We start from the raw sequence: 22,180 nt of genomic DNA on the forward strand, positions 1-22,180 counted from the left end.
GGGCAGTCAACATGTCTCCAGTTCTCATTTTCTTTACATCCCCTAATTATTATTTTGACTCATAATTAGATTGTTGTTATCATAAGACTATATTCATTTAATATACTATATACTAGTCCACCAGTATAACTTTAGAAATCATTGTGTTTTCCTACTAATTTGTGAATTGCATGTGTTTTCATTGTGGTAATGACATGTGGTTACCATTTCTACTCCTCCAAGAGTCTGTGGCAAAATCCCTAGGAGTATAAATATCATTACAACCAACATCTTTATACAACGAAAGATCTCCCTGCCCTGAACAAAGCCAGCCTATTTCAAATAGACATTAGATAAATCACAGACAATCTTTTGGGCAGTATCTTGTTATGGGACTTGACCTATATAAATACTTAAAAGTTTATTCTACATAAAATTTCTATAACTGCTTTATATTTCACTAGGAGTGTCAAGTTATAGAAATTTCGATGTAGATGGAAGTACTGTAACTGTTATATAGGTCTATCCCCATGCTTGGAAAGGAATCAGTAGTGCCTATAGAAATTTGGCTTTTTCTCCCTACTGAAGCTTAATGTAGCCATGCAGATAGGGTCATGTGCAGCTACCACAGTAAGTATAGATGCATTCTGAATGAGTAAAGGAGATTCTACAGATGGCAGCCTTGACCTCACGTTCCAGTACAAAATAATGAATCCATCTCCTTGCAATTTGGGATTCAGTGAAGTGATGGAGAGGAAAGGAAGAAGGAAGAGGCAAGAGGTCATTGGTGTTTGTATTAGGATTAAGGTCGTAGTAGAGTGGGGTGTATTTTGGTGTTTTAATGAGAAAAAAATGGTGAGGATGATTGGTTTTATGAATCTACCAACAAAAGTGACTCAAGAAACACACTGAAAGTGATGATCTTTATTACTGGCTTCCTCATATAAACATTCACCTCATTCATCTAGGTATATCTCAGTGTTTGATTTGTGCCTCTTGTTATCTATTTTAATCTAGCTTGATATCTTTAAATCTTTTCATCAATGTCAGGAGGACACTTGAAATGTGTATGTAATTCTTCTTGGTTGAGATACAAATTGAACATAATGTAGTATGGCATAATTTTACAATGTGGGGACTCAGGCTGATGTGACAAAAATAGAGCAATAATAAAGTGGATTGAGGAAAGACCCACAGAGAATATATACATATATACACACATACACATTTTAATTGCAATTCTCCAAGACTTCCTACAAAATATTTAAATGTTATATTTGAAATTTAGACTGCTTTCAGGCAGTAGATATAGTAGATCAGGCAAATTATTACCAATATTTCAACTTCAGGACAATTTTCTTAAGCTTTTCAATTTCCCCATGTTAATAGAGGGTGTAATTACCATTTCAGTGAAATGAAGATACTAGTTGTGTCTTGAGTCTTGAAGAGGCACATTTTCCTAATGGTGTTGCTATTCCTTCCCACAGAGGTTACTGATGGACCAATGACCTCTCACTTCCTTCCATTTCCCAGATTTGCCTCAGCATCCTCTACTGGGCAAAAGACTTACACAGCAATGGAAATTAGATATGCAGAAGTCATCCTTGCCTAATGCCACCCTAAACTCTATGTTCATATTTATATTCTCCTCCCCTTCCCTATGATTACAACCCAGTCTTTCCTCAAGAAATTCTGAAGCAGGTGTAATTAATTGGACAATGCAAACATATGCAACTCATTATTTGCTAACATGATAGCATGAATCTGTTTTCACACTGATGTTTAAGATGTGTTGACCAGTTTTCCTGGAAAAATCATATCCAAACCAGCATTATTCACAGTAAGCAGTCACTATAACATTTCCAAATTAACCTTAGTTGATAAAAAGAGTCAACTAAGCTTAAACAAAATTAGGACTACTTAGCTAGTGAAGGAAATCAATTTGAATTATATTTTGCATTTATACTGTCTCTTTCCCTAAAAGTGTTTATTCCTGAGTTTTGTTTCATTTTTTGGTTTTAAAATACAGACAAGTGTATGTACTTTAAATCATATATATGTGTGTATATATATTAGTTATATATGTTCTTTATATGTTCTTTTGCCAGTGATCAAAATTTAGAGTCATAATTTTGATAATTACGCTAAGAAATTACTTTTGCCTTGTTCGTGGAACGCTTAATGACTTGCTTTACAGTTTCACATTTATATTTTCATGATTCATACCCAACCTGCTTCCAAAAAAGTTCAAGACAATACTTTAAGATGAAATACGAGAGATTTCTGGATCTCATTCTCTTTTTTTACTCTGACAATTTAGAAAAAAATAGTTTTCTCTTAAAAAGAATTATGTATACACAAAAATCATATGAAAAACAACCAAACCAAAACCAAAACAAAAAACAAACGCTTAGTCACAGTTTCAAATGTTTTTTGTATTAACAAACAGCAAAAATGGTTAATGTACACATTTACTAACATGGTAGGAAAAATGCTATTTGCAAAATCCGAAGATTTGAAATACTGTATTTGTGCCATCTCCATATAGAGCTAGGGTATGCACGCCAATGAAGGTAGAAAGAGAGCATTGTTCTTTCACAGACCAACACCTAAAATCTTCTAGTTCTTAATCCTTATTTCAATACCGATATCCTAGATGAAAACATTTAAGTTCCTTAAAATCTCACCTCCTATTTAGACTTGCAAGTTGAAAATAAGTAAAAATATCTTAAGGATATTTCCTGGTATCCTCCTCTCCCCCTAATATTGTGTTTTTAACTAGGATAAACGAGAGCGTTAATATAAGTGCACGTATCTGATCTTTGACTATCTGGAAGTTTCCCTGAGACTTCAGGCAAAGTACACTTTCCCCTCGGCTTTAAGGACTCAGGCTTTAAACAGAGCTTGTAGCACTGACCCGAAAAATCGGTGCCATACTCCGACCTTCCTTGTCTTTAAGGGCCAGTGGGCAGCTATTAAACTAGGCAATGGTTCTCCCCGGTTAGGGAGGTGAAGCAGCAGGAGGAAGTACCTGAGGTGGACGTGTGGGAGCTGCTGAAGAATGCGAAACCCAGCGAGTACGAGAAGATCGCCTTCCAATATGGCATCACCGACCTGCGCGGGATGCTCAAGCGGCTCAAGCGCATGCGCAGAGTGGAGAAGAAGAGCGCAGGTGAGCACCCCTGGGGGAGATCTTAATCCTTGCTATTTCCTACTGGGTTTGGGGACGGACTAGTTGGGGTGGAATCTGCAGGGGTTACTCTTCTCTTCGTTAACTTGACTTCAGGTGAAGTAGTTTACTGCCCCGCACATCGCACAGGCTAAGCGGGTAGCAGACAGCTGCTGAAGGTTTAAGGTAACAGAAGGTGCATTACGGTGACACATACGATGTATTATATAATGGAATATTAAACATTCCCGCTGTTACTGGGAATTTCTCAGCGGCCCCTTTCTCCAGCCTCTGCATCTCTCCCTTACTCTCAAATTCCTGATTCTTATTTAGGCAGAGTAGATTCTCTGTTTCTTTGTTTTACTGTTATATTCTTCCACCCATTTGATGAGGCATGGGGAATTCACTTCTCACACCCGATATGGTTACGCAAGTGTTTAAACATGCCAATATTTGGGCAAGTTTCCACAGTACAAAAACTTTGATAAGCCTACTATTTCAGTCAGTCAAAGGCATTCCATTTAAGCTCACGAGTCATCGAAAGTATCTCATAAATTATATGATAAAAAACTGTGACATAGATGTACACAGATAATGCCAATGATCCTGATAATAATCGTATTAGGAGAATGAGCATGTTCTTCAAGTCCAAATTTCATTTGGATACTTTATATCATACATTCCCTGAAGAATGAAGGTAATCATTTTTGAAGCCTCTTCAATAATTCTTTTCTTATGTTTCTTCCAAAAGCATGTGGATTCTCTTTACATTTTTAAACCATCTTATTGTTTATAAATCGATGCAGACTCCTAAAATATAAGGGATAATTTGGAAGGTTCCTAATTCTTTCTTCTTCAGTCTCAATTTTTTATTTAGCTTTAGGTTCTCATACATATATTGACTATTTAAATTTATAGTATATGCATGTGAACATAGTTTTGCTTCTTCTCTTTTCCAGCTTTTGCAAAAATTCTCGATCCTGCATATCAGGTTGATAAAGGAGGCAGGGTAAGATTTGCTGTGGAACTGGCGGATCCAAAGTTGGAGGTGAAATGGTATAAAAATGGTCAAGAAATTCGACCCAGTACAAAGTAAGTGGAATTTGCGAATTATCAGTGGTAACTATACAAATCAAAGAGTAATTTGACTTAATTTTCTATGCCTAAAAGCACTTTTTAGTTATGCCTGTATGATACAAAATCATATAGAGGGACAGCAAAAACTTTTCATGTATTTTGGAACCATCAAAATTATAGTACTATATAAATTAAACCCTGTTTTATGTTTTAATCCTATACAAACTATTTCAAGTGATTCCTAACTATGGATTTGTGTCACTGTAGGTTATATGTGGTTACTTCAGAGCATTGCCAAACTTCTCCCAGTATTTTTAAAATCAAATTTTGAAAAAAATTGAAATCTATATTTGATATACCAGCTGGGAATCACACCTTATAATTAGATAACTTTTGTTTTTCCAGAGTAGCATCTAAAGCCTGTGTTTTATTGTTTTTTGGGCCTTTCCCAAATGAAGGAAACAGACTAATCCCTGATATCTGATGGTATCGCTAGTCTATTATGAAACTACTTTACAGAGATCCTTCTCAGTCTGAGAGATTTTCAACTCCAATATATATTTTGTAACTTAACAGGAGCCACTTGCATATTTATAAAAGACTTTAATCCTGAATATCTGTCACTTCTGTGGTACAATTAGGTGGATTCCACTTTCTTAATGTGGTCATGCTCTCAGAGTGACTTTGTGATAATAATGTTTATATCTGGTAAAAATCTCTTGAAGGCAGCCTGAATTTACCAAAAACATAACTTTACTTGGTTATCTTTATCTAGAAAATTGTTGCTTAGTGTTTTGTTCTTGAAGTCTTCAAGTTGAGAATTTCCCAAATGAGAACTTTTTCTTTAGTCCATTATGATGCCCTAATATACCCATCCATAATCTAGGTCACAGATAATCAAATTTTGCCATCTTCTTAGATTTCAGGTTTTTGTTTCCAAACACTCAACTTCTTTCTTAGTAGATGGTAACTGTGATATGATAACACTAGTTCTTAAGCTCATTTAAGAGAATATCACATTCTATAGAATTCACCATCTATGTTAATGGTTAAGTTCATATTATTGCTTAAATTGTATAATCATTTATTCACCCAATAAAATCTGTCTCACTGGGCTAGCAAGGAGTGAAATCAATGAATCAATGAAAAAGATCGTCTCTGTCCCTCTATAAAGTAGATGAATTGCTCATTTTTTAAAATGTACAGGGTTAAAAATCTTAGCCAACCCTATTTTCCAACAATAGGTTCATTGGCAAATATGTGAGTACTGATTTATATTTGAAATGAAAAACATACATAAAAGAAAATGACAAATATTATGTGTAAATATGCATATGTGTTACATTACATGTTATAAAGATAGAAATTGGTTTCATGTTTGATGTTTATTAAACTATGTAAGACATGGCTACATAAATTGCAGATCAAAATTACTATTTCTGACTTTCAAATATTACCGAATTATAAGCCAAATATGCTGGCAATAAAGAAAAGAAAAAATCAAGTTCACGGACTCTGTTTATCTTCCTTCTGTTTAAAACAGATACATCTTTGAACATAAAGGATGTGAAAGAATCATGTTTATCAATAACTGTGTGCTAACAGATGATTCAGAGTATTATGTGACAGCTGGTGAAGACAAATGCTCCACTGAGCTCTTTGTGAGAGGTAAAGTGAAATTCCTTACTGTAGCCAGCAAGAGCCAACAGCTCTCCTTCTCTCAGGGGTAATAATCAAAATGGAAATGATGAAGTGAGCTTTTGAGCTCCAGAGCAGAGACGGTAGTACCTCTAGAGATGGTTTATCTTGGGTGTTAGACTGGCTCTGGATTAAAGCCTCTCTGTACTGGCAGTTATTGTGTATCCTAATTAATCTTCAGGTTTGTTGAAGACTAGAAAAGCCATGGGGAGAAAAAAACTGCTGAGTAAAAGTGCCTTATAGTTTTGGCTCAAGCAAGCAGTATTTTGCCATATAATTGTTCTCGTGATAACTTCTGAAACCCAATAAAGTCTACTGGATAACCATTTAACACACTCAGCTGATCACAAATAGATTTCCCTTGAAACAGCTTCATTAGTAAAGGGCATCAATCGTTGGCACTGAGATCACTGAAGACCATCATTTACTAAGACATTGTGAAAGAGCTGGAGGGTGTCAATGAAGCCATGAATCACTTATTTTCTTTATGAGGACCTATGATTAAGGCAGCTCTGTAATCTTGAACATCAACTATACTTCAATTAAAAAATTTTGTAAAAAGACAATTCTGCAATCTCTATCATCCGTCTAGAACCAGAAGTAGAGAGTTTTAGTGTTATAGGTTCTCCTTCCCCAGAAACGCCTACCATCTGGTATCTTATTTGCCAAAAGAAGGATATCTGATACAGTGTGCTCTCTAAAACAATAATTTATTTGATTTGAAGAGTTCTTAGAAAATTGGAAAAACTTACCCAGGGTTGCCAGCTATTTATTTTGCCATGAAAAAATCATAAAAAACCTACCTACTACCTACCACCATCTAACCATGGCTCTATGATGGATGATACTTTCTTATTGTTGGTTTTTCATCTGTGAACAAACCCAGGGTCACAAGGCAGGTTTTTGGACATTTAATGATTCTGATTTTCCTTTTTTTCACACTAGAGCCTCCAGTTTTAGTGACCAAACAGCTGGAAGATACAAGAGCGTACTGTGGGGACAGAGTGGAATTAGAATGTGAGGTGTCTGAAGATGATGCCCATGTAAAATGGTAAATAGCTTTCCTGAGGTCTGTCCTTTTTTTTTGGCTGTGTTGGGTCTTTGTTGCTGCACGCAGGCTTTCTCTAGTTGCGGCGAGCAGGGACTACTCTTCATTGCGGTGTGCGGGCTTCTCATGGCGGTGGCTTCTCTTGCTGAGGAGCACGGGCTCTAGGCGCGCAGACTTCAGTAGTTGTGGCTTGCAGGCTCAGTAGTTGTGGCTCGCAGCCTCTAGAGCGCAGGCTCAATAGTTGTGGCGCACGGGCTTAGTTGCTCCGCGGCATGTGGGATCTTCCTGGACCAGGGCTCGGACCCATGTCCCCTGCAATGGCAGGCAGATTCTTAACCACTGCGCCACCAGGGAAGTCCCTGTCCATTTTTAATAGACAAAAAAAGTACCTTCATAGTTTGGAGAACAGGAAATTGCATTTACAGATATGAAAAGGATTTCAACCTCATTCGTGTTAGAAGAAGTTTTAACTAAAACTATACTAAGATACTGGGGGGTTTTTTCGCCTGTGAAACAGAAAACTGAAAAAAGATCCAGAAATCTATATTGGTAAGGATATAGGGAAATAGGCACTTACTAATAAATGGATGGCTCAAGGTTCTCCAGGTCTATTTGACTCCAAAGCCCATGGGTGCTCTATACCATGCTTACTCTCACTATGCCATACTGGCAAGTTACGTGGAAAATATACTTTTCTTCAAAAAAAAAGAAAAAGAAAATATACTTTTTTCATGTTATTCCTAGTAACTTTATTGCTACAGTATCTCAGAAAAATACTTTAGACTGAGAATTACCAATTACTTTAACATTTCTTAAAAATAAAAAGTGTAGTTTTGGGGTCAGATGGGAGGTGTTTTCTCAAGTTCTCTGTGAGTAACCTCAAAATTAAAGACTAGACGATTCGGAATCTTAAAATCTTAATTGAGAAACAGAGTAAATTATGCAGCAGGAATCTCTAGTAATTGGTACGAATAGATTGTTCATTCTAATCTAGAATCACAATTGTCTTTAAAGTGTATTAAAATGATATTCTTACTAGTGTGCATCAAGAGCCCAAACATAGGTAATATCCGCTGTTAGCACCTTTATCTGATTGATCTTAAAAGGAAAGAGTGAGCTTATGTTTTTAATGTCATTTTTCAGACAATACTTGTTACAATATTAATCTATTGATACATTGATCCATACATTCTTTAATTCAACAAAAAGTTCTTGAGTGTCTGGTACCTGTCTCCTGAAGGGTCTTTTATAAAACTTTTTTTTTTATAATCTATTTTGACTCAGGTTTAAGAATGGTGAAGAAATCATCCCTGGTCCAAGATCAAGACACTACATTAAAGTTGATGGCAAAAAACACATTTTGGTCATAGAAGAAGCAACAAAGGCTGATACTGCAGAATATTCTGTAATGACAACAGGAGGGCAGTCATCCGCTAAACTTAGCATTGACTGTAAGTAAGACTTCCTTGGATGTCTTCCAAGCTGTTTTACTAGTGTGTTGTGTTTGTTAATTCAGTTTTAGGAGAGTTTCAATCTATTTGACTTCTACTTGTGGCAATTTTCAATATGTAAAATTAGATTCCATTCCAGCTGAGTGTCTATGTCATATCAATCAGGGTCTCTAAGAACTTACTACTCAGTTTAATAGTAGAATACCAATATTGGGAAGGAAGTATAAAAATCACCTGCCAGAGAAGTTACCCAAATGGTTAAGAAATATTTCAACCCCCAAACCATATAAATAGATGATAAATACTTAGATATGATGTCAAATCCTGATATCCTGTTTGCTTAATCCTTTGGTGACCTTTGGTTTGGTGAACTTGCTATCTCTTCAATAAACATTCAACATTCTTCAATTACATTTGGGCTGAGAAGTTGCTCAAACTAATGGGCCTCAATTGAGAAGACTAAGAGCTAATTTGCCGATATGCTTTATTTATTTTTTTAAACAATTTTTTTAAAGATTTTTTTTTGATGTGGACCATTTTTTTTTAAGTCATTATTGAATTTGTTACAATATTGCTTCTGTTTTTTATGTCTTGGTTTTTTGGCTGTGAGACATGTAGGATCTTAGCTCCCCAACCAGGGATCGAACCTGCGCCCCTTGCATCGGAAGGCAAAGTCTTAACCACTGGACCACCAGGGAAGTCCCCCGATATGCTTTAGAGGCGTGAAAGAATTCATGTCCTTTCCCAAATACCCACTAACAGTAGTCAGCTCTTAATGGCAGAGTCTGTCCCTTCCAGTTAGCTATGAAAATTGGAATAGCGAACTTCACAAGAAGATCGGTAATACATGCAGAGCAGAAACCCTGCTTCCTTGTTTCTTTCTAAGTCCAGTTGCAATTCATATGATTATTGAATTATTTGGAAGTAATCGCAATACACTGCTTATGTTTTGTGGAATGATGGCCATTGTAGTGTAATATCAAAAAGTTTTTTCAACCATAGGCAGATCCTTATCTGATATTTGTATCCATTTAAAGCAATTACAGTCAGTCCTGCTATAATGTAACATATGCATTTCTAAAAATTACTGTGCTGTACAAAATCATGCAATAAAAATCATAGGGCTACTGGGGAAAGTGGGGTTAAGGACACAACACTCAACAATTTTGTCAGGGACACATTTTTTAAAAAATAAAATGATAAGAACCTAATAAGAAAAAAACAGTAGTACAGTTTTACAGATGTTAAATGGTTAATAAATACTACAATAAGTATGGCACTTTACCTTGAAAAAGACCTGAAATTTGCTTGTGGAAGTGGTATCAGAAGTGTTGCAGTTTGTGAGCTATTGTGAAGTAGTGGAAGGAGGTTATTTGAAACTGGATGGAGAGCTGTCATCTCGGATGTGCATGGATCTCAGATGCGCATGGATGTGGCTCATTTAACGTGGGTGAACTAAAGTAGCTGGTCGATGTCTGAGGTGTATGTGTGCGCTCTGTGCAGTCCTACCTGACTCAGTTCAGCTGGGTGCCGTTTTCTGGATTCACCTAGTCTTTCTCATGAATAAAATCATGCATAATCAAACGTGAAATGTGTGTTATGCTCTAATTGTCCCCAAATATTTCAACTGCATTGAACAAATTCTCATTTTCAAAACAAGCATTATAGTGAAACTGTACCATTGTGAAATGACACCATCTTGGCCTGTCTGGAATTTAGATTTGGCACTTAATAACCATCTATTATTTCTGCAGTAAAACCTCTGAAGATATTGACACCTCTGACAGATCAGACTGTAAATCTTGGAAAAGAAATCTGCTTGAAGTGTGAAATATCTGAAAACTTATCAGGAAAATGGACTAAAAATGGCCTACCCATTCAGGAGTCTGACCGTCTAAAGATTGTTCACAGGGGAAGGTAAGTAAGCTAGGGTGGTCCCTAAGTGAGGGCTGGTCCCCATCTTCACTTCTTCTGCTTCCTAAATTACATGATTGGTGAGGATGTTTGGAGAGTACTCATAGGGAGAGGCTCTATTTCCAGTTCTTTGCTTTCAAATAGCAAGACTATGTGAGTTCTCTGTTGTACATCATGTCCTACCTGTGATCCTGTACCTGTACCTTACAGTGAGGTGCTGTGTTATTTCAAAACCCATTGACTGAGTCTTTCCATATAAACATGAGCTTAGAGGAATGATACTGTGTTCTAGTTGAGGAACTGGTTGAATTGGATTCACTGTCCCTGGTTGAATTGGATTCACTGTCCCCTCATATGACCTTTCCACAGTTTTTTTTGCTGAGGGGGGGACAGTTTGCATAATATCCTAGAATCTAACAAAGATGTAGGACAAGAGTTCTTAAACTAGGATCCATGGATTTTTAGGAGACTGTGAATGAACTTCAGGGGCCCCCACAAATCCTTTGAAATTGTAAGTAAGTTCTGTGTGTGCAAAAATACTTGTTTTTCTCCAGATTGAGGAGCCATAGTGTCCATCAGATATTCACTGGCTCATGATGCCAATAAAGTTAAGAACTATTGCTCTTATGCCAATACTTTATAATAACTATAAATGGAGTATAACCTTTAAAAATTGTGAATCACTATGTTGTATACCTGAAATATATAATAATGTACGTCAACAATACCTCAACATTTTTTAAAAAAAGAACTACTGCTCTTAGGTTTGCATAAAAAGCCAAAGTCAGGTTATTCTTGGTAATTTCTTGAATCTTAAAATATGGCATCAGTGAGGTGTTATCTTCTATCCTTTCTTAAGCTATGAGATTTTAAAAAGGCACAAGAGATTCTTGCATAGTAAGCAGGCTGTATTTGTAGAGATAGTTTCATATAGCGCAAAATAAATACTGAATGTGGATCAATAAATAGGATAATTAAGGCATCACATTATTCTCAGTCTCTCTCCAGGCTGCACTAAACAAGTTAAGATAAAACCAGGTGTCTCCTCAGTTTGGGTCCTACACAGTCTAAATCTTTGCAAAGTCTTAGAAATATGTTTTTTCATTTCCTTAGAATCCACAAATTAGTGGTAACCAATGCTCTCGTTGAGGATGAAGGTGATTATGTATTTGCACCAGATGCCTACTCTGTTATTTTGCCTGCCAAAGTTCATGTTATTGGTGAGTAGATAAAAGAAATCATTGCAGAGTTATGTTCTTGTTTTTCTGGTTTTGCTTACCTTGGAATTATATTCAAAATATGTTATTTAAAGAAAAATACATGAATTGGTAGTAATCACTAATCATAATAGTTGATTCTTAAGAGGTCTTAACAATGAAGTAGTTTTGCAAGGTACCAGGCACCAACTACTTTGACTCCGCTTATATCCTTTTTGACCAGATAAAATATTGGTTACTACCAATGTTTAACACTAGCCGAGTACTAACCCAGATGATCACATGGAAATAACCGTCTGATAACAAAGGCCACGGTTAATATTCCAGATCCTCCAAAGATCAACCTGGATGGTCTTGATGCTGACAATACAGTGACAGTAATTGCAGGAAACAAGCTTCGTCTAGAGATTCCCATCAGTGGCGAACCACCTCCTAAAGCCATTTGGAGCCGAGCAGATAAGGTTTGTTCTACACACACACACACACACACACACACACACACACACAAACACAAACACAAACACACACACAGCCTACCTTACTCCCTGCTTCCCATGAGTCACATGAAAGAAGGCAGCAAATAAATGTACAGTAAAGATGTAATTCCTTTAATAAAGAAAGATCACTGATTTTCAGGCGAATATAATAACTATTCATTTGCTTTTCATATTTCTGACTACCTACTATGTGACCCTGTGCATATGCATATGAATGTTATTATGTGCAGTGAAGAGGTTCTACCTTTCCTTCTAATGTGTGTCAGGGAATGGGGTGGAAGAGAAATAGACAATGAATTTTTAAATAAATAAATAAACAAAGTCACTTTGGATAGTAATGAGTGCTACAAAAATTAAAAAAACAAAACAAAACAGGGTGGGACTTCCCTGGTGCCGCAGTGGTTTAAAATCTGCCTACCATCGCAGGGGACACGGGCTCAATCCCTGGTCCGGGAAGATCCCACATGCTGCAAAGCAACTAAGCCCGTGTGCCACAGCTACTGAGCCTGCAAGCCACAACTACTGAGCCTGCGTGCCACAACTACTGAAGCCTGTGCACCTAGAGCCCGTGCTCAACAAGAGAAGCCACCACAATGAGAAGCCCGTGCACCGCAAGGAAGAGTAGCCCCTGCTCGTCGCAACTAGAGAAAGCCTGCGCACGGCAATGAAGACCCAATGCAGCCAAAAATAAAATAATTAAAATAATTATTTAACAACAACAAAAAAAACAAACAAAACAGGGTAATATGATTAGTAAGTGACTGCATGGGGCATGAGAACAGCCTCTATGATTGACAACAAGGAACCATTTTGAGAAGATCAAAGCAAAGAGATTTCCAGTTGATGTCAATGCAAGTGCAAAGAACAAGAGGAGAGAATGCACTTAATGTGTTGGAGGAATACAGAGAAGGCCAGTGTGGCCAAGGCAGCGTGAGTGAGGAGGAGAATAATAAATAAGATTGGAGTGGTAGAGTAGAGCCGGCTCAAGTGTGACTCTGCGGCTTCCTATATAAACTGTTTTAGGCACGGTAAAACTGTTCCATATGATACTAAAAGTATGGATATGTGTCATTATAGGTTTGTCAAAACCCATAAAATGTACAACACCAAGAGTGAACCCTGATGTAAACTATAGACTTTCAAAGATAACAATGTGTCAATGTAGGTTCATTAATTACAACAAGTGTACCCACTCTACTGGGGGATGTCAGTAGTGGGGAAAGTTATGTGTGTGTGGAGACAGGGGTTATATGAGAACTCTTTGTACTTTTTCCATTCAATTTTGCAGGGAATGCAAAGCTGCTCTAAAAAATAATTTGTTTTTTTTTTAAATGTTGGAGAGTGTTTCCTCCTTTTCCATTTTCTGGAGGAAAAAAAAAAGCTTTATTGAGCTATGGAACAACTTCAAGCAGTCAAATCTATGTGTAATTGGAGTCCCCAAAGAGGGGGACATAAAAATATGTAGAGAAAAAATGGCCCCAAATTTGATAAAAACTAGAAAATCTCAGATACAAGAAGCTCCATAAAATCCAAGCACAAGGAGCATTAAGACGTCTACACCAAGACCCATCATAATCAAATTGCTCAAAACGTGTGGTTAAGAAAAAATCTTAAAAGTAGTCAGAGAAAAAGTCACATTAAACCGGTGGGAACAAAGACAAAGATGACAGCTGATCTCTCCGGAAACAAAGCAAGTGAGAAGACAGTGGAGCAACGTTTAAAGGGGGAAAAACTGTCAACCTAGAATTCTATACTCAGTAGAAATAATTATCAGAAATGAAGGCAAAATAAAATTATTTATATACAAAAGCTGAAAGAAGTCATCTCCAGCAGATTTGCACTACAAGAAATGTTAAAAGAAGTCCTAAAGTCAAAAGGAAATGATACTAAGATGAAAACATTTTCACAAAGGAGCTATCAATAAGTGGGTCAGAAATAATAACTACATGGATCAATATATAAGAATTTTTTTCTTATTATTTAAATCTCCTTAAAAAGATACTTGGTTGTTTAAACAAAAATAATAACAATGCACCATGGCCTTCAAACATAAGTGTAAGTAAAATTTGTAACAATGAAAACATAAGGCCAAGAGAGGAGAAATGGAAGTAAGGATTGAAAGGAGTGAAATGGACGTAAGCTGTTGTAAGTTTCTTTTGCTAAATGTAAAGTATCATAATACCACATGAAGGTAGACTATACTATAAACCCTAAAGGAATCACTAAAATAATAAAACAAAGAGTTATAGCTAATAGGCCAACACAGGATGTAAAATGGAGCCACAAAAACGTATCTAATGAATCCAAAAGGAGGCAGAAGAAGAGACACAAAGGACAGATGGGACAAATAGAAAACAATTAGCAAGATGATAGAATTACAAAGAAAAATAGGTAAGTTAGAGATTTTACTACTTTTCTCAATAGCTGATAGAACAAATGTACAAGTTTTGAGAAATACTATCAACCATCTTGATGTAGTTGACATTTATAGAACACTCCATTGAACAAAGTAGATTGGGCATTATTTTAAAATGCACATGGAAGATTTACCAAAATTGACCATAAGTAAGTCTCAGTAAATGTGAAAGGATTCAGGTCATGCAAGGTATATTCTCAGACCACAGTGGAATTAATTAGAAAACAATAACAGAAAGATTTGGAAAATTTCCAAATATTTAGAAACTAAGTAGCTTTTTTAAAAAGTAATTCATGGATCAAAGAAGAAATTACAAGGGAAATTAGAAAATATTTGTGAACACATATCAGAATTTGCAAAATACCACTAAGTCAGTACTGAATAGCCCTATATCTATGAAAGAAATGGAATTTGTAGTTTAAAATCTTTTCACAAAACAAATTCCACATCTAGATGGCGTTATTGGTTAGTTCCACCAAACATTTAAGAAAGAAATAATACAAATTCAATACAAACTCATCCAGAAAATTGAAGAAGAGAAGATAGGAATACTTCCCAACACATTCTTGAAGGCCAGTATTACCCTTATAGCAAAACCGGAAAAAGACATTACAAGAAGAGAAAACTACAAATCAATATCACTCCTGAACATAGATGAAAAAATTCTAAACAGAATTTAACAAATCAAATCCAAAAATACATAAAAGGAACAGTACATTATATCCACGTGGGACTTATCCCAGGAATGCAAAGGTAGGTTTAACATTTTCAAATAAGTTAATATAATTCACCATATTAACAAACCAGAGAAAAAATGTGGTCATCTCGATAGACACAGAAAAGCATTTGACAGACTCCAACATCCATTCCTGATAAAAATCTCTCAGCAAACTAGGAAGTGAAAGGAACTTCCTCAGCATAATAAAAGACATCCATAAAAATCCTACAACTATAATCCTACTTAATAGTGAAAGGTTGAATTCTTTCCCTTTAAGATCAGAAAGAAGAGAGAAAAGATGTTCACTCTCACCACTTCTGTTCAACATTGTACTGGAGGTTCTAGCCAGGGCAGTCAAGCAAGAAAGAGAAGCAAAAGACATCCATTTTGGGAAGGAAGAAGTAGAACTGTCTTTATTTGCAGATGACATAATCATCGATGTAGAAAATCCAATGTAATCTACAAAAAAATCTACTAGGACAAATGGTCATAGTAGCCTTATTTGTAATATTCAAAAGCTGAAAACAATGCAAATTCCATCAGTGGGTGAATGGATAAACAAATTGTAAGAAATTCATACAAGGGAGTACTAAGGAATAAAAAGGAATGAATTAGTGATATACTGCAATAACTTGGATGACTCTCAAAATAATTATGCTGTGTGAAAGAAGCTGGAACAAAAAACAAAGAGTATTTTTTAAAAGCCATTAAAAAAAACCTGACAGTACCAAATGCTGGCAAGGATATGGAACAATTAAACTCTCATACATTGGTGGTGGGAATGCAAAATTGTACATCCACTTTGGAAGACAGTTTGGCAGTTTTTTATAAAGTTAAGCATGAGCTTACCATAAAACTCCACAAGGCTATTCCGAGGTATTTACCCAGAAGAAATGAAACACATGCCCACACAAAAACTCGTATAGGAATGTTTATTGCAGATTTATTTATAATTGTCAAAACCTGGAAATGACTCAAAAGTCCAATTGTACAAACATATTCCAACTGCACGTGGAATATGCAATGGAAAACTACTCAACAATTAAAAGGAACGTACTAGTAATACAAGCAGCAACATGGATCAGTCTAAAAATATGCACTCGGAAGACTACGTACTGTTTGATTCCATTTATATGACATTCTGGAAAAGGGGAAACCAAAGGGGCAAATAACAGACCAGTGGGTGCCAGGGACCAGGATGTGGGGTTAGTGGGTTGCATGCCAAGGAGCATGGACACACTGTGAGATGTGATGGAAACAGTCTGTAGCTTGATTATGGGGGTGGTTATACACTCACATAAATTTGTCAAAATTCATAGATTATGTATCTAAAACTATGAATTTTACTTTATGTAAATTATAGCATAACAAACAAAATAAAACATAGAAATATGAAGAGGATAATATAACACCACCCTAAGTTATTTTTCTTTTCAAGCAGAACATCTTTTACAATCTTAAGATTAGAATTTGGCTAAAATGAGGAAATTTTGTTCTATTATAAAATGAGAATTATGAAAGCCATTTCAAGTATTCTTACCGTTGTCACAATCTTATGTTATTGAAGACTTACAAGTCCTAATCCAGACACAAAAGGGTAGAGTTGACAATAGTGGCAAATTACCCTGTTTCTAAATTGCCTTGACCTTCTCTGTTTTTCCTCTTTGTATATTGGCTGTCCATTATTGCATGGAAGATATGACCTGGGAATCAGAAAAATGTAATGCTGCTTTAAACTTCTGGTGTAAGGAAGAAGGAAGGCGAGAAATGAAGGAAAATAAGAAGGGGAAAAGGAGAAGGAGAAGAAGGAGAAAAGAAAGAAAATATAATAGAAGTCTCAACCTCACTCTGTCTTTACTTTGGGAATTAGATGTTCATTCTTTCATGTCCTACTGGAAGGGAAAAATCAGTACTCAACTTGTATGGGAAATTGGCACTGTGGCCTTCTTCAACCCTTTTCAGTATTTTTAAATTTCCAAGACATCTAAAGAAATGAACAAATCATTATTTAGTTTCTGATATGAGTTTAAGGATTTCTAATTTCATGTACAAAGAAACTCTTCTCCTAGAATGACACTTCTGTGCTTATATTTTTGGTCCTCCAACTTTCTCTTTAAGGAGTTAATGGGTAATGAACTTTGGAGTCAAATCCCAGTTCTACCACTTCTTAGCCGTGTAACCTTGGGCCACAGTTTTTCCCATGTGTAAAATAGGATGTCAATACTTTTGTCCTTAGAGATGGTGGAGGATTAAACTAAGAACACATATTTCAGGCATTAGCACCATGTCCAGCTTAAGTGCCCAGGCACTCTGGAGGTGTCCTTGTTGTTTGCACAGGTCATGCCACATTGTATTTCTTTCCTCCATAGGCTATTATGGAGGGCAGTAGCCGGATAAGAGCTGAACATTACCCTGACAGCACCACTCTGGTTATTGATGTAGCAGAAAAAGATGATTCTGGTGTTTACCACATAAATCTGAAAAATGAAGCTGGGGAAGCACATGCAGCCATCACGATTAAAGTTGTGGGTAAGCCCTATGAGTCCACAGACTTCTAGAATCAGGCTGACATGTCTAGATCCAAAGTAGACTTTGCAAGTTCTTGGTTCTCTCAGCTTTTCTGGGTAGCCAACAAAGAAGCACACGGTGTAGCTGTATTTTATAAATCACTGCCTTTCTTTTTTTTTAATCTTTGCCACTTCTTGATATGTCTTTCTTTCTCTTTTCTTTCCTTTTTCTTCCTTTTCCTCTCTTTTCCTCTCTTGTCTCTTTGTTTGCCTAGAGGACTAGTTGTGGCGAGGAGTAGCTAAGGTTAGCCTTTTGAGGTTGCTGTTATTAGCTCTCCACAGCCACACTCCCTTTCAGTGCCCTCTACAGTCACTGATACACAATTGCTAAATAATTTCCAACATCACACTCACTGTAGAGGAGTGAGATCTGCCTTGGTTCTTAGACGACCATTTAAGTACATTTTTCCTGACCCTGAAATCAAGTGAAATGAGTATGGCAGATTACTGGTGCGCCAAGGTCTCATGATCTCTTCATCCCACTTTAGCTTTCCCTTAAGAAACATATTCCTTTTTTTTCTTTTCTCTCTCTCTTTTTTTTTTTTTTTTGGCCTCGCCATGTGGCATGCGGGATCTTAGCTCCCCTACCAGGGATCGAACCCGTACCTGCAGCAGAAGTGCAACATCCTAACCACTGGACCACCAGGGAATTCCCAAGAAACATATTTCAAACTGATCCAAAACTAAGGTCACTTTGTTATGTACTGAACTATATTTATAAGACATGGTAACTTGCCATTTTTGACTTGGATTTCTACCAGTCAACATCTTATACAACAACTGATGTAAAATGTGCAGTAATTAGTCCTTGATTCAGTTCTGCTGCAAGTTCACTTCTGTGGTTAAAAGACAAAAAAACAAAATCACGTCCAACATTTAGGCAGTAATTTCTTCGTCGCCATTTTCAATGTAAATAACAAGAGTCTTGGGTTTCATACGGCTCTGTAATGTGACACTAGTTTAAAGGATTTGGAGACATCATGATTTTATTTGTATTGGGCTCATCTTCCCTGATTCCATATGGAGCATGACCTTGTACCCAAATTAGTTACCCGTGCATTTCAGTAAACATGGAAAAATAATACGAAATAACCTTGCTTCTATGATTATCATCCAAAAACATACTTTCCAATGAACATTCTTCTTTGTGCTCTCACTCCCTCAATTTTATTTTTTTTTATTCTATTCTATTTTTTGTTTGCTACAGACGTCCCTGATCCTCCAGTGGCGCCGCGTGTGACACATGTGGGAGATGATTGGTGCATCATGAACTGGGAGCCTCCTCTCTATGATGGAGGGTCCCCAATCTTAGGTAACTGCATGTTGGTCCATCTGTGGAACTGCCAGTGGAGTTGGTGTCCCCTTTATGCATATTAGTACAAAGTACATTTTAAAATACTGCATTTAGAAGAAAACTTTTAAATATCCATTCACACTGAAATATATTGGGGGATGCTTTATAAGTACTTGAGATTTAAATAGCTCTGATGAATATCATCTGATTGCCTGTCCTCTTTTTTTGTTTGACATTTCTGTTCAATATCTAATTTTGAAACAACTGTAAGTCTAACTTTATTCTGGTCAGTAAATGCCTAGATCCATAGAATTATGTCTATGAGGCAATTTCTTCTAGAGTTAAATACTTAGAAGAATTTGCTTCCCCTGTGGAACAGGAACTTTCTTCTACTTGCTAATAATGAAACTCACAAAACTGGTTATTTCCCCCTTCTTACATTGCTGGGACTCAAAGCCACATCTGTTGCTCAAATAGAGTGACTATGTAAGTTTCTATGGCCTACATATCTGTGGTTTATTTTTTTCTCTTCTCTTCCTAATACAATTTTAATTTTTTCTAGTCTTGTTATTTTTATCTATATCCCATGATGTTAATATTTGTATTCTTTATAATCTCTCTCAAAAAACCAATGGAATAAGATGGGTTAAAAATACATATATGACTATTTCACTTAGCGTGCTGAGAATACGGGAAATTTTTGAACATTATAATATCTGACAAAGTTTAATTTTGGAGACCAAGGAAAAACGTCAGTTTCCGTTTTGTGTCCCCTTCAGGTTACTTCATTGAGAGGAAAAAGAAGCAAAGCTCCAGGTGGATGAGGCTGAATTTTGATCTCTGCAAAGAAACAACCTTTGAGCCCAAGAAGATGATTGAAGGTGTGGCCTACGAGGTCCGCATCTTTGCGGTCAATGCCGTTGGCCTCTCCAAGCCCAGTATGCCCTCCAAACCTTTTGTTCCATTGGGTGAGTCAAGAGAGGTGTGTCTTTGTCATGAAAATCGTTGCCCCAGATTGTGACTGCTTCCTACTGACCTCTAACTGGAGCAGACCTGGAAGCTTCTTAGAGTGATACAGGAGTAGGAGACTAGAGGTGGTTAGGGGCAATTTTCTAAGAAATTACAAACAACACAATAGAGTTGAATGCCTTCATAATGTAGGCCCTGGAATTTATTACCAGAATTCCAAGGACAGCTGTGGGTGGCTCTGTTTGCCCCTCCCCACTGGAAACATGTAGCTGGGCCCATTGACACAAGACTACCCCCATTTGTCCTTCTGAAAGTATAACCCAGCGCCCTGGTGTAAACACTATAACTAAAACAAATTGACATCAAGTCAACCAAGCACACTTGAAAGCTAGTCTCTTTGCTTTATAGTCACACTTTAAATGTTATCTATTGAACCAAAAAAGTCAGTTCAGTAAAGGCAAAGAAAGAGAAGACAAGACGTCTCCACTATTTTCTGATAGTGAGTAGATTTTTCAGTAGAAATATTTAGTACAAGAGTTTGCACTTTAAAATTAGAAAGTTATGGGAAATTTACTCTAGATCATTAGATCTCAAACTTTGACTTTTTCAACTTCCTGGGCCTCCCAGACTCCCATGTCAACCTCCCAAATGGAGGGAAAGTGTGACAGCGTTGATAAAAAAATTTTCACATCTGGCAGATCTTTGCCGTAAACACAGCATATGCTCGAGGAGTCTCGTTGAATTTTATTAACACGTGGGGGGCTTCTGTGTATATTTTTTATTATTTATTTATTTATTTACTTACTTATTTTTAGCTGTGTTGGGTCTTCGTTGCTGCGCATGGGCTTTCTCTAGTTGCGGCGAGCAGGGTCTACTCTTCGTTGCAGTGCGTGGGCTTCTCATTGCGGTGGCTTCTCTTGTTGCAGAGCACAGGCTCTAGGCGTGCAGGCTTCAGTAGTTGTGGCACAAGTGCTTCAGTAGTTGTGGCTCGCGGGCTCTAGAGCGCAGGCTCAGTAGTTGTGGCTCATGGGCTTAGTTGCTCCGCGGCATGTGGGATCTTCCCGGACCAGGGCTCGAACCCGTGTCCCCTGCATTGGCAGGCGGATTCTTAATCACTGTGCCACCAGGGAAGTCCCTGTGTATATTTTTATTTGTATCCTAGTTCATTTTATCACAGTTCCTGTGCCATAATTCTGTAGTGAATAATTTCTTCTTTTTCTGTCTCTTTTATCTCTGAAGCTGTAACCAGCCCACCTACTCTTCTGGCTGTTGACTCTGTAACTGACACCACTGTCACAATGAAGTGGCGGCCCCCCGACCACATTGGTGCAGCAGGTTTAGATGGCTATGTGCTAGAGTATTGCTTTGAAGGAAGTAAGTACAACTAGTAGTTCAAACGAATACCCTCATCAATAGGTGAGATATGCCCCCCTTTTGTTTCTCTTTCTTGGGAACTCGTCTCCTTCCTCCTGAAAATGACAACAAGCCAAAGGTCATCCTTCTATGATGGATGAGAATTTAGCCCTTCTTTGTTACTTGACTAACAAACTGAGATCTCAAAAATATCCCAGGTAGGCTCCCAGATCCGACAACATGAGCGATCTAGGACATAGGAGGAGAGATTCTGACCAAACTTCAGGGACTCCCACTTCTTGAATTGGTGGAATTAAAATGTACCAAAGCAAAATAAAATTCTAGGTAGGATAAAGCAAGTTGGAAATTCTAAACTCTATACTGAGCAGAGGTCAGCTATCAACAGAGCTGCCTATTTCTGGGTAATAAAGAGAGATTATATACTTGACTATCTGGTGATCAATTCTGCCTTCTTAAAGGGAAAAAAAAGAATAATTAAGGACAACTTTCAGTGTTTAAAAGAATCAGCATTAAATCCCAGAGGGTGTAAGAAATAGATTCAACATTATGGCAGTAACTTGTCTCAGGATATGAGTGCATAAAAATTTAATGGCTTAAATTTAGGAGGGGAAGAGAAACAGGCAAAAAAAACCCTTGTTGATAGAAATAATAGAAAAAGAGAAAATGACACAAGAAAATATAGGCCAGAGTGTACCTAAAACCAAAAAAAGATGTGAAATTCACTAAAAGCCTCTTGTGTTTTTGATTTCATACTTGTCATGATTTGGAGATGGGTGAATAAAATTGCCCCAG

General features: G+C 36.9%; 1 protein-coding gene across 1 annotated transcript in view; it reads left to right on the forward strand.

Annotated features, from left to right (window-relative positions):
• Window positions 1-22,180, forward strand: part of MYBPC1 (myosin binding protein C1) — a 138,137-nt gene that overhangs the window by 91,972 nt on the left and 23,985 nt on the right. The window contains exons 13-24 of the mRNA XM_068561972.1: window positions 2,985-3,151; window positions 4,108-4,240; window positions 5,769-5,893; window positions 6,869-6,974; window positions 8,256-8,422; window positions 10,177-10,339; window positions 11,450-11,556; window positions 11,881-12,014; window positions 17,554-17,713; window positions 18,959-19,063; window positions 19,825-20,013; window positions 21,254-21,388. Of these exons, the coding sequence (XP_068418073.1) occupies window positions 2,985-3,151; window positions 4,108-4,240; window positions 5,769-5,893; window positions 6,869-6,974; window positions 8,256-8,422; window positions 10,177-10,339; window positions 11,450-11,556; window positions 11,881-12,014; window positions 17,554-17,713; window positions 18,959-19,063; window positions 19,825-20,013; window positions 21,254-21,388 (1,691 nt within the window). The remainder of the gene's footprint in view (window positions 1-2,984; window positions 3,152-4,107; window positions 4,241-5,768; window positions 5,894-6,868; window positions 6,975-8,255; window positions 8,423-10,176; window positions 10,340-11,449; window positions 11,557-11,880; window positions 12,015-17,553; window positions 17,714-18,958; window positions 19,064-19,824; window positions 20,014-21,253; window positions 21,389-22,180) is intronic.

The sequence above is a fragment of the Eschrichtius robustus genome, chromosome 13 (assembly GCF_028021215.1).
Source record: "Eschrichtius robustus isolate mEscRob2 chromosome 13, mEscRob2.pri, whole genome shotgun sequence".
NCBI lineage: Eukaryota > Metazoa > Chordata > Mammalia > Artiodactyla > Eschrichtiidae > Eschrichtius > Eschrichtius robustus.